At 39.4% G+C, this 13,771-nt stretch overlaps 1 protein-coding gene across 2 annotated transcripts in view; it reads right to left on the minus strand.

The window, feature by feature from the left end:
- Nucleotides 1–2,025: 2,025 nt before the first annotated feature.
- LOC103721361 (ATP-dependent protease La (LON) domain protein) overlaps nt 2,026–13,771 on the minus strand; it is a 33,090-nt gene continuing 21,344 nt past the window's right edge. The window contains exons 5-10 of one of the 2 annotated variants that reach the window (XR_015971450.1): nt 13,623–13,688; nt 10,931–11,032; nt 10,272–10,833; nt 8,305–8,510; nt 7,921–8,101; nt 2,026–2,422 (exon numbers count right to left, since the gene is read on the minus strand). Coding sequence is in view for 1 of the 2 variants with exons in the window: in XM_008811534.6 (XP_008809756.2) it covers nt 2,287–2,422; nt 7,921–8,084; nt 8,305–8,510; nt 10,272–10,833; nt 10,931–11,032; nt 13,623–13,688 (1,236 nt within the window). In the remaining variant the exon portion in view is untranslated. The remainder of the gene's footprint in view (nt 2,423–7,920; nt 8,102–8,304; nt 8,511–10,271; nt 10,834–10,930; nt 11,033–13,622; nt 13,689–13,771) is intronic. The other variant, XM_008811534.6, reaches the window with a different exon arrangement.

Below are 13,771 nucleotides of genomic sequence, written 5' to 3' on the forward strand. Positions count from 1 at the left end.
ATCGTCCGAGCTGCAAGGCAGCTCGACCTTGGAAGTGTGAGGCAAATGATGGGGGAGAAATGGATCGTTCAGCCCACAACTAAAAGGCCGCCCAGTTTCGGCCCAGTAACGTCAATGCTAATCGGCTGAATCTTCACTTCGACCTAGAGTCAGCTCGACTTCGGGACTCCGCCAAAAGCTCCACCAACTCCAGTATTCGCCAACTCCCCCGACTAAGTTCGGGGTGCCTTCAGTATTTGCCAACTCCCCCGACCAAGTTCGGGGTGCCTCTAGTATTTGCCAACCCGCCCCGACCCTCAAGCTTGGGGCGCTCCACCGAGCACAACTCAGAATCCGGAAAGCCGAGGTAATCTGAACACCCGTCAAGCCGACCTCGCTAAACGCATGATGTGACCTTTCAACAAGCTCGGCCTCGCCAACGACTGCACCTATGTGTGTGCCTATGCCTATCTACGTGACCGTACATTACAACACTACCGTGCCACGTCTCAATATCCGGCCTTCAACAATCAGACGACACCTTGACTACTCCGGCCATACCCTGCTGTAACTGTCAACACCCTATCGTTCTCAAAAACGGGCAATACTACACACCACCAACCAACTTAAACAGCACGCCATCCGGCTTAGAGCCACGCCCCCTCATAATGAGGGCCGAGAGTGCCTCTGCCACCTGGGCCTCTCCACCAGAACTATAAATAGCTCGGTCAGGTAACTTCTAAAGAGCTTTTGGCTGGATCAAATTTATCCCACTCTAACTTGATCGTCGGAGAGCCCTCACTAGAAAAACCGGTAAGGCTTTGTGTAGGTCCACGACCGTCGCACAAGAGGTAGCTCCCATTTTCTCCTTCCAACCACCGGCAGCTCCATCGACTTCACCGGCATGGTCACCCTCGGGCCAAATTTGAACCACAACAGCTGGATAATTATACTTCATTGAATATTGCCATTTTCTTTTGAAGGTGGTGGCACAATTGCAAGGCAGCTGATTTCTGACAAATAATAGAATACTAGTGACCAGGCATGCGCAATGGAGAAACAAGAGTGATGAAAGTCCAAATACATAGAATCAACTTTATTTGGAAAGTTCATGAAAGAGATAAATTAGGAAAAGAGAGTAGGAATGAAAAAAATTCGCGAATGAAGGAATATTCTCCATATAGAAATTTACCGATGGAATTAAAAAAAATATTTATTGATTTCAAACAGTATGGTACAGATAAATAAACTTAGAGGCAAACGTATAAGCAAGTTTTCACAAAGATTCGAAAGGAGCCTCAACATGGTTATTTCCTCCTTGGCATAGAAACCACACTACTGCAGAGAGGAGCATCCTTCGAAGTATGGCAAAAGTGCAGGGCTTAATCTAATTGTATCTATCAAATTACTCCAGTTGTCACCGACCAAGATTCCTATCTCAGCTTGGATCAGTATTACACACCCACTGATAAAGTATTACAGGATGTCACTATCTCAGCTGACACAAACCAGCACACCCCAAAATATCAGCCAATATCTCACACCCTGTAGAATTTAACCAAGATTCACAATATTTGAACTCTTTACCCATATTTCCAACTTACCAATTCAGTCAAGATAAACCAAGATCTCACACTTCATCTTAGTATCAGCCCCACCAAGATGGCAGGGATCTCACATTTTAAAGACCCTTCAAGAATTGGATGCATAACACTTGGACTCATCAACAAATCAAGAAAGAAAGAGACCCTATTTCTTCCACAGGTGGCAACAAAACTCTCCAACCCAAAATCCATCTGATGGATAAAACAAGGTTCAGACAGTCTGCAGCCAAGTTTGAACTGTCTACTTTCAAACGGTTTCCCAGCTTCAATCTAGAAATCCGCATGTAACAAAGATAATACAAACCCGATAAGCAATGCACCAAGCAGTTTCGAACCTAAGAATGCTGAAAGTATTACCTGTTGGGCTTCTAGATGGTGCACCAATAGAAAATAATGACCATCCAACACACACTCATGGTGTTCAGATGTCAGAAACAGCCTATTTGGGTTAAAATGGAAAACTAGCCGCTTCACTAGGATATCATAACAACAACGAGCGCTCTTGGGTTTTGATACAACCATTCAGATACATAATGCATTAAATCACACGTTGGTAATGCCGAACTATTTGGAGACTTGTGTGCAGCTAGAACACCAACCTCGAATAAGCATACAGCTTATTCTTGGGAATTAAGATGCATGTATATACAGACAACACTTGGCTAAAACAAGAAAAAAAAAACCTTCTTCCTCCTTTCAGTTCTTATTGTGTATCATCTGTTACTTGAGAACTACGGATCCCCCAAAATGACTTCGGCAGCAAATTTCTTTTTGTAGCTGTAAATAACCAGCCCATGTTTGATTCACAAACTGCACAGTTGGTGCTCGTCCATGCATACCTGCAATTTAGATGGAGAATGTGCTCCAAGTAGATATAAGAACATTCATCTCATAATGACAATCAAATGCATTCTACCAATCATTCAAAAGCAAAGCTATAAAAGGTAATGTATTCTTGAAAATTTAATCAATATATCTATGGCAGATAGCGCATATAACCAGAACAGCAATACTACTACTGTACTACATCAAATCTCCTCTTATTAAGCAGAAGACCGCATCTACACCCATTGTATGTGAGCCGTTGTTGTACCCAAAAAAAAAAAAAACAGACCAAGCTTTTCTGAAGGGCTGTTAAAACTAAGCACCCAAAAAGCAATCATTTGTCACCTGAGATCGAGCTCCTCGAGCACTGGGTGACAGTAGTACCCAATATCCAAATAAAACATACTTCAGGGACCTTACCTTCCCAACAGTCAAAGAAAGATTAGCTTCCCCAGTCTTCCCCCCTTTCTGTCCTAAACCCAATCAAATAGTTTCCTGAAGGACACTAGATGGGTTCACCAAGTTCAAAAATATGAACAGATCAAAAAATAGGGAAAATATTGAGATTACTGGAAATCACCTTCTGGGTCAATATATAATATACAACTACTTTATTAACCAATCCTCGAGGTCACTGACTGTATGTTAAAAAAATTGAAACAATTAACGGATGCTGATGTGGCCCGAATTCAATGCCCAAACAACTGTTACTGCCTGACCTTGCTGCCCAATGGCCAGGCAACCTGTGGTGCATGTATTCAAGACACCGGGCGGCACGTGAGGAATAGTTTTCGCTAGGCAAAACATGGGGAGCGGTTATGACCCCACATGGTTAAAGTTGCAGTTAACGGAATGCAGTTATAGTGCCCATGTAATGGGAAACCGCTCTCATCTCTATATAAAGAGCACGTGGAGGTGGGCCCAGGTATGCATCTCATGTCCCCTTTTTCCACACATTGCTCGTACTCTCAGATCTCCTCCTATAACTCTTCCAAAGCTTTGTCTATCTTAAGCATCGGAGGAGGTCCCCCACCGGATCAAATCCAGCTACCTTTGATCTTTTTCTACTTGCAGGTCAGACTTCTACTCCGAGCAGAATTCCACTTCGAGCCAACCAACTGACCTACACCCACTCACCAGCTCAGGTAGGGTTTTGGGCAACAACAGATACTACAAGAGCTGAAACTTGGAAAACAAACCACACATATTTCATCTACATTGAATATCTATAGTTGATATACCTTACATAGCGGACCGTACTGGTCCATACCATAGTAGTAAAGAACCGGTACAATACAAGAGCCACATGGCATGAAGTGGTACCTAAAGAGAGCAAAATTGGGAGATTTTGTCGTTTCCCTAGTTCAACACAACACGATACGTGTGTCCTGTGTCTCCTCATTGGACATGCTTGCACTCCCATCATCCTACTTCAGGTAGCATGCAGCCCCTGAACCACCTGGATCATGCGATCAGATAGTTGGGACACCTTCCCATCTCTCATGCCTTGTTCCTCTCACCTCGAGAGTACAAAACGGTGCAATACCTGTGTCTGTGTGTGCATGTGAGAAAGGAGGGAAGGAGTGAGGGAAGTGGAGAATGGAGATGAGAGCTAGAGTACCTATTCCACTTCTTAGGGTGGAGAAGATTCACATCATCCAACAAGGGTTTTGTGGGAGATTGGGAGAGAGGGGGAAAGAGAGAGAGAAGGAAGTTGTTTTTTTAGAGATGAGACCATGCGATCAGAGGAATAAACCAAAATAAAGCATCTCCAATCTTCTCTCCACAGTGGGGCTTGCTAATAGAGTCATATGATGATTCGGTAAGTGAGAAAGATGGATGATGGGCCTAAGAGAAATATATTTTTAGGCCCAAGTAACAGCCAAAAAAATTGTCAATAAGCCCTAGTTCCCATATTGTTGAGCCCAAATAAATTCAAATACCACTATATATGTATACACATTAATATTAGCCATTTCCTTGTGTCCCCCTTTTTGAGCTTGTCGTGCTGGATGCATCAAGGCACTCGAACACATGATAAAATCCAAGTAACAGTGATTATGTTACCTGAACGCTCCATTGTTAAGCTGTTTGGAAATATCAATTTTGGACACTTGGATACAGCAAGACACAACATGATCAGGCTAAAGACTTCACTTTGATGCATCCTGCTCACATCAGCAAAAAGAGTCCGATATTTGGCATTTTTTGGAGTGTCATGTAGCATAAAACTTTCAATGAAGTATCCTTAAGTTTTTTTTTGGGACACTTAACTGAAGTGTCGTTAAATTTTTCGAATACTGTAAATGCCCTTGGTCTTTCTAGACATTTTCAAACAAAGCACCCTTATTTTTCTAATATAAAGTAATCAAGATCATATGGATACTTTAGACAAAGTATTATAATTTTTCAACAGAAAATTATCTCAGTTATATAAACAATTCAAGTGAAATATCATTATATTTTAAGTATAAACGTATCATGGTTATCATTTTTAGTATCTCAACACATCTTAAATGAATCTAGAAAATAAATTAAACAACTTGCAAACTCGTGGCAGTTTAAATTAAACAACTTGCAAATTGTGGCAATCCATCAATATTTATTACGTAGCTTCTGCAATTCTAGATTTCTCCCTCTCTTTTTTTTTAAGACTAAGTATCAACTGACACAAATATACTACAGACAAATATACAATCAATCATAAATACAATATTATATATAATATGTCATGTTTTCGTGCCTAGAATTTTGGAGGCTGCTATGTCCAATGCTGCCTTTTTTTCCTTCAATTTACTGTCTTCACACTGCTAACATTATATGTATTTTTTGTTTCCACCCTCCATTATTTCGTATCGGATGAAGAAATGATCTATCCCACACACTTTCTATAATCAATAATAATTTTTTCAAACACTGCGCAAGAGTCTTCCTGTTATTCCATGTAGTGACTGAATTAATAAGACTGCGGTTGCATTAAATATTTACAAGGATCATAAATTCCTATTCTAGACTTAAAATACTAGGATCGATGATGAACAAAGAAAAAAAATTGTCTTCTCAAAAGTATCTTTTAGCAATTATTAACATAGCATATAAATACATACTGCTGCTTGTAAATAATCTACCAAATTCATAATCCATTTTCTTTTTTCAAAGTCTATATTTGGTGTTAAATTAGGAAAAAATAATGAGCAGTGCTGATTGATAAGCCATTCAAAGGAACAAGCATAGTTATGAAAATAACTCAAGGACGATTACCCACGAGCTTATAGCTTTTGCAAGGGTCATGACACTTAAACCCAGCTGGAAAACTGGACACCCAGAACTTTACCAGCAATAGATTGGCTCAGGCTCAAACTGAAATGACAGCATTCCAGAGTCCAGACTTACCATGCCCCCCGCATATTCACAGAAGAATATGACAGTTGCCAAGAGTGAAAATATAACTTTATGAAGTTAAATAGACATGCAAATTATTGCTTTTGGTTCTTTCATGAATTATGATGTTGTACTTTGTATATGCAACTTCGTTTTCTGGCTGTTGTTCTAGCTTCATGTGCCTACTATTACCATATATACAAATGTGTCGGCATCCAATTTAACTTGCTTGTCGATTTAAATAAAAAAAAGTAAATAATGATAATAGATTATGTGATGTCAATATCAATATTCATTCGTAGCATAATTACTACGGCATATTTGAATTGTTTTTTGCTCCACATTGTTTCTAGGCCAGTTGATCTAAACAACACACTTTAAGATTAGTATACCATAACCCATCTCAAATGTCTTAAGGTCACATACTTTCAACCTCAAGCATGTTTCAACCAAGAAAACATGCATAGCATGTGCCTACACTTCTTGACTCTGTACTTAAAAAGAGCCTACTTCTAGAGTAAACATGCAGTCAACTATCGACATCTCTATCTTGGGCACTTCAAATAAGAATGGATCAAATCATCTATTCCAGCATATACAAAGTTTTGCGCAACAAGCTCTACAGAAAAGGCTGCAGATGGGTCGGGTCGACCCGTGACCCGACCCGACCCGACCCGCGTAGACCCAATCCGACCCGAATTTTAGGACCCGCGGATCCGGGTCGGGTCCAAAAATTGGACCCTAATCATTTTCTGGGTCGGGTCTGGGTTTACCGAACGGACCCGACCCGACCCGAATGGACCCGAAGAGAGAGAGAGAGGGAGAGAGAAAAAAAAAGAGAGAGGAAAAGCTCGGATTCTCTCTCGATCTATTACACTATTGAAACCTCTGGTGTCTCGATAGTTGGGTTTTTTTTCCTTCTGTTTTTCAGTTTTTGTTTCTTTTAACTTTTGAAGGGAGAAAGTGAGGGAATGCTGAACTGAATATGGGTCATGTGCCAGTTTCTGCAATGGAATTGGATTTTGGAAGAAGGTCTGGGATTTTCTTTGCCCTCCTGAGAGGGGAGCTGGGAGACACCAAGTTCCGTCCAATCAGTCATATAGATAAAAAATAGTGTGATATGAAATTTGGCTTGTAGACGGACTTACTTAGTTCGTCACGGGTCATCTGTTCTGACTGGAGGTCAATTGCAAGTCTTTCAAGTCATGGGTCACCCAGCACCTCATAGTTATGATATGGCCAAATTAGATTTGCCCAAAATTCTTTCCCAAAAGCACAAAAAATGGACCCGATTCGGACCCGGACCCGACCCGATCTTCAACCGGGTCGGGTCTGGGTCCAAAATTAGGATCCGAACAAAAAACCGGATCGGGTCGGGGTCACTCAGGACCCGACCCGACCCGACCCAATTTGCACCCCTATCTACAGATGCATGTTTAGCACTAAAATGTGAAGTAATTAATTGGTAATATTGTTTTCATTAAACATGCATCATAAATTAATAAATAATCAAAATTGTATGGTTATGAACAAAAGGAAGCCCTCAAAGAACAGAAATATGAAAATCAATAAAGGTTAAAAGCAATGATAAAAGCAAGATTCTTGTACTTCGCTGGTTGATGGTGTAATGATTGTCGTTCATTGTCAAGGTCACAAATTATTCTAATTAGGAAAAAAAACGTCCACATGTAATCATAACATTTAATGAATGGTTCTCAGGAAAGGAAATCAACTTTTCCATGATTAACAGACCCTGAATATTAAACTCAAAATTGATGATGATCCTCAGATAAATATAGTTGCAAACTATTGCTGACAGCTCATGCATTAAATAAGACCCCGTAAAGCTCTTTTTTGAAGATCATGCTTCTTCCACACTTGAACAGCTATAAAACTATAAACGAAAAATAAACAGAGTTCTCATACTTGGTGATGCTCAAAAAAAAAAACCTACTGTTTGCTTTATATTATCACCAGATATAACTACAGTTGGATTGCTGTCTACGGAGAGAGCAAAAAGAAGTTTAAATAACATTTCACGAGATCTTTTACTTATTTCTAAAAGTAAAAGCATAATATCATTAAAATAAAAGAGAAAAAGGAATAACAGAAATAAGAACCAAGTTCATACCCTGGAAACCAGCTATGCTCTTTGACAGGACCACCAAAAAGTGCTAGCCCAGTTGCATGATAAACAGTAATGACCTCATGCACATAACCATGAGGGTTCACATAAGCATTGAGGGGTCCATCACTAGACATCACCACCATATCACTTCGCTTTGCAATTAAAGTCTACAAAAATGAAATATCTGTTAAATACACATGAAACAAGAACAGAATGTCAAGCACTTCACTTCAGCAAAGCAATAAGGTTGATCCTCTTGCAGCAGAATTGAAGCAGCACACCAAATTTAATCTTTTGAAGCAAAGAAAGAGACTGGCAAATGCACAACATCAGTTCTAGTATCTGCATCTAGAAATATATGAGAAGAGAGGTAAAGCCAATCATTACCAGACAGCTTCTACAACGTATAAGATTAAAGCCTTTCAGTAACTGTATTTCCCGTCTCAATCGATATGAAATCCCATCAATCTCCAACAGCTCCTGCCTTGTAGATTCTGACATGGGAAGCTTGCTTGCAATATAAAATGATAAAAGGTCTGGCTTTCTTATATAATCATCCATATTTGGACTTCCAATTATTTGCTTCCACAAATCTGCAGCATAGATACATGTAAGTCATTGCAATGCTTCAGTAATATGTTCTCCATGGGGCAGATGCTTAGAGATCAGCAGCAATATGCTCTCCAAAGTTACCGGTAACATTTCGACTCTCAAAAATAAAAGAACAAAGCACTAAGCACCAGTAGCTTTTTTGCAATTAAAAGTAGATTTTTTTTTCTACAATCTAGCAAAAACTTGCCAAACTATTCATTAAAAGAACTGCATGTCTAGCCAAAAACATAAAATAGTTTCCATATAAATAAGCTCACGATAAGGCAAATGACCAGACAAACAAAGAATGAGTTGATAGAATTCATTTCTAAAATCATGATATACTTGATCTCCAATTTCCCTACCAAAAGATAAAATATCTTAAAGTTAAAATGCTGAAATAGTGTTGATTTCAGTCAGGTGGTTCATAGGTAGTTTTTTCTAGCCATCCATGAATTGGCGCATAGGCAACAAGTTTAGCCGACAAGCTTGTCAGTCAGGGCAAATTCTCTCAATCTCTTAGTGATGATATTGATTACTGACAAGCCTGATCCCTTACCACCATACCCAAACTCAAGTTGAATTAACTCCAAGAGTTTGTCAGGATGAATCTACCATACAGCATACAATAAATTTACCAATTATCAAGGAAAAAAAGAGCACAAAAGATGTAGTCTGCGGTAGCGCAGTGTCTTTATAAATAGAAAAGGTACAGAATCTACAAAAATGTGCAAGCTAGAATGAACAGAGTTAAACAAGTCAAGAGAATGCAACACATCAATGTGGCAGAGTAGCAAAAAAGAGTGAAGCAATGATATTGATCATGGTGCAGGTACAAAGGCGACTTATGGTGGTATCAGAATGAGCTAGATGACACAATTTTGCAAACCATTGAAGCAGGCACATAGTAAGAACTTTGGGTAGTAGTTGGTGCACATATGGCCCAAATTTTAAACGAAGCCTTAAGCACAGTGCTGATGGAAAGTGATTCTCTAGAGTGGGGATTCAGTGGTCTAATATTTTAGGTTCAGGAAGATGATGATGCAAGACATAGGCACAGAGTTAGCTAGCAAAAGAAATCACCTTTATAGCTGGAAAAAAAAATTTATCACAGAGTAGGTTGAGGCCACAGTTTTTTTCCCATCTTTGCTTATTCCAAGAGACTTTCAAATTGGTGAACATCAATTTTATATTTTCCGGCAACGTTCTAGCATGGTGCTTAGTAAAGTCTGAACACAGGACAATTCAGCAATTTATCCCAATGGCGAAGATCTCAGTTAGTGCCTCAAACACTTTCAGATAAGTCCCATGGCAATCCATGCCCTAACTTAAGGGGCAAGAGTTGGAGCAAATGCACTATCTTGTTAGGACATACAAGAGTTGAAGGTGCCGAATTGTCTGCTGGTAAAATCTCTTAATGGTTGGACCAGAGATTTGGGATCAAATATCACTTTCATCAGGATTAGGAGGCTTTAGGGTATCTGGGAGCACCACTGATTGTATAGCTTAAGATTGCCTACAGGCCTAATCTGCCAACGAAAAAAGGACACATGAATATTGCCCTATGAACAAAAAATGCGTACAGAACCATTTTGTGTATAAACCATATTCAGATTAATAAAATGGATGAAAAAATGTATACATAGGCTGAGTACTAAATATGTACCAATTTTCTAGCAAGAAACACCCCCATAATTATCAAACACAAGTCCAAATATAACATGGACATATAAGAACCTACAAAAGAAATGCGTATTGATTACCTGCAGCCCTTCGAGCAAGTGAATATGAGTCGTACATTTGGTAAACCCAGTGAGGCCAGAAAGACAATGGAGCACAGAATGCCCGTTTTTTCTCATGGACAGCCCTATTCCCTGCCCTTTTTTCACAATCACGAGATCTTTTTCCTGGTGCATACTCCTCCACAGAGTCCCACCCAAGCTTATCATCCTCATTAAATTTCTCATGCTTATGAACTTGACCTGATCTACTAAATCCTTCCGAACGGGATTTTCTCCTCCTCTGATCCCACCCATCCATAAAATCCTCATCACCACTCAAGGACTCATCAACTCCTTCATATCTATGGGGTGAATCACTGGAATCAGTAGCTGAATGATCACTTACAATGCTGGTAACAGACATACGTTCCCAATCATTGTCTACATCCTCACACGCATGTTGCTTAGCAGGAGAAGCATCTAAAGGTGCTGCACGTGAAAAACTACATTTCCGAAAGTTACTGACTGAAGCCAGCTGCGCAAATGCATCCTTTGGTGTTCTCAGTGGTGTATCTTCCTGAACTATTTCCACTTCACCGCATGGCTGTTTAAACAGTTCATAGAAAAGGACATTGTATTATTGATAAACTATCATCCAATAGACAACTGAATGGCACGAATCAAAAACAAACTGAACTCACTGCTCCTTCAACATCTATCCAACGGCGTCTCAAGCGAAAGCGTTGTTGACCACGAGTAACCACATTTAACGAACCATCATCCAATCGCCGATATTGCCGTATCTAGAAAGACAAATTGAACACATTTGTGGGGGCTGTTACAGTATACTTATAAAACCAGAAAACATTTTTTTAAAGAAACTTTGAGATAAAATAGCTCAAGTGACTGGTCAAGTAGAACATTTTTGACTGAAAAAATATCGAGAATTAACATTACGCATCACCCAATTATAATGGTTACCATAAAGACTATAACAACTAAAAGAAATCAAGCAAAAAGAATATCAATTGCAAAGAGAGTAAATAAGTAAAAGAATGGTTGCAAAAGTCACAACCATGCCTGGCATGAAGATTGGTGATAAACAGATGCAAAGTCATAAATCTAGAAGATGTAGACATATTTCAAATTTCATCCCGAAACTGAATTAAATTGTATGAGATTCCTTACTTTCCCTCAGTAACAATATTTCAATAAATAATAATAGTTGCAGCCCTAAAACTAGTTTTCAATCAAACGTTTCTCACAACTCAAGAAACCTCAAATATCTCATGTGCTAGTTATGATAGAACTCGAAGTCTGGTAAAAGAACAATAAAGCAGAAAGTCATGAGAGAGACAAATTCTAACTAAACAAGGCATTTGCAGCCACATTGCCCAAGCAATGAGATGAAATCTGATTTCATTCATTAGCGGATGGGGGCAGTTAGCCAGCCCTCTTCCAACAACAACTAAAATTTCTGAAAAAGAGAAACCCTCAAGGGGCTGGTCCTAGAGATGCACCTTTCCATTTCCTTTCTCAGTTTCCATTTTAGATGTATTTTCCAAGCATATTGGGTCTCACTGCTATGGTACAAACATGAGTATCTGCTCCCCTCTTTCCTGCCACAATATTCATCACTAAATCAGGAGTCCTCCAAAGCAGTCAGTACTCCCACCTAATTGCTAACCAATGAAAGGGCATCTTGGATGCTCCAAACATATCACCAAGGTTTGTGCCATAGTCCCAATTTCATGTGTCCATCAGGGCCCACTCTAAATGAAGTGTTCAATTGCTATCACTAGACATGTCACATAGAAGAAGCATATAATAATTTTATTTATTAATTACATAACCTCCTTATATTTTAGTAACCATGGAACTATGAGTTCAACTTCCACAAGTAAACATATGCCAATCCAATTTAATAAGGTTGCAAAAGTAGCATGAAAAAAATGGCAATGACACAGTGTGGAGACTGAATATGCCACTTGCTATGATCGAACCAATACAGCAAGCAATTCATGTCCCAATGAAACTGCAGAATATACTATGTTGAAACATTTCACATTAATATATTAGGTAATTTTTACATTATTCTAGCTAAAATAACACAAGATCCTAGAAAAACTGCATAACTAATTTCTGGAGAAGACAAAAGACAACCACATTGGTTATGCTACGAGTTTCTATATTTGAAAATACTCTCTTTGACCAGAAAATGGCATGCAACATCCTAACTTTCGCTTCTGTCTTTCATGAATATGCACAAACCCATAAAGGAGCCCCTTATGATTTTTTTTTTAGAGCAAATGAGCACTTTTACCACCATGTATATGGAACTTAATAACTTTAGGTAATTTGCAAATCTAAACTCTCTCATATATCTCAATTAAAAAATAAGTCTTCTCCTCTACATTCATAAGAACCTATTATGGCCCCTTTTTTTCTTTTTTTTTGTTAAGGCGGGTGGATCATACCAAACGAATACGGATGCACCCAATAAAGTCAAAAAATAAAATACCTTAGAGTGCCAGGAGAAACTCCCCATCTCCATCCCACAGGGTGCTACCCGAGTGACTGGCTACATAAGCAGCCACCCAGTCCGCAGCCCCCATTAGCTTCATGGAAGACATGCTTGGCCTAGAAGGCCCCTCCATCCCTCACCATTGCCCAGATATCTCGGAGCAAAGGGTGGACGCAACCATTACCCCTTGGACCTCCCGGATCCAACTGATAACCGTGGCCGAGTCCCCCCTCCAGGACGATGGAACTGGCCTGTAAAACACAACGGGCGTAAGAAGGCTCGCCCAAGGAGCCCTCAGCTCCGCACCTGGCCTTTTTTTTACAAAACAAATTTTAAATTATTTAATTAGCAATTCTGAAGCAAGGCAAACTTCTAGATAATTTGGCTATTTTCTTAGCCTTGTAATGCTTCAGACCATAGTACCATCACCTACGGAGATGTCAATGCAAGTTTCTTCAAAAAGATACCAATTTAAAAATGTCCCACTTAGTAAGCATGCCTGACAAAGTTATGAAAATCAAAATTCAAACCCATCGCATATGTGGAAACACACACAGCAATTGTATAATTGTGCTCAACTTTCATCTCAGGCCATATGCAGCCCCAAATCAGCTTGATTGTTCCTCTTCTGTTTGTTCCATGCAGCTCCAAATAAGAGTTACTTTTGCTTTTCTTCCCTATCCACTTTTCTGTCAATTTTAGTTAGTCTAAAACACAGCATTGACTATAAAGCTGCAATGGACAATCTACAAGCCACAATCCAGTAGCAAAAACAGGCATTCCCCTAATACATTATGTTACTGGAATGAATATTAGCATACAATGATTGCATTCTTATGAAAACAAATTTTAAGATAAGAAAGCCAAACCTCTGCAGTTGTCCCAACTGCAGCAAAGCGAAGCCTTCCATCATCTGGGAGCCTATAAACCCGAACCTGCACTAAGACTCAAATTATAGTTCTTACTAGGGAAAATTCTAGGTATTAGATCCTGAGACTGCTATCGAGTAACAAGCTGA

The sequence above is a fragment of the Phoenix dactylifera genome, chromosome 1 (assembly GCF_051530095.1).
Source record: "Phoenix dactylifera cultivar Ajwa chromosome 1, Ajwa_hap1_PhDact_Kaust_v1.1, whole genome shotgun sequence".
NCBI lineage: Eukaryota > Viridiplantae > Streptophyta > Magnoliopsida > Arecales > Arecaceae > Phoenix > Phoenix dactylifera.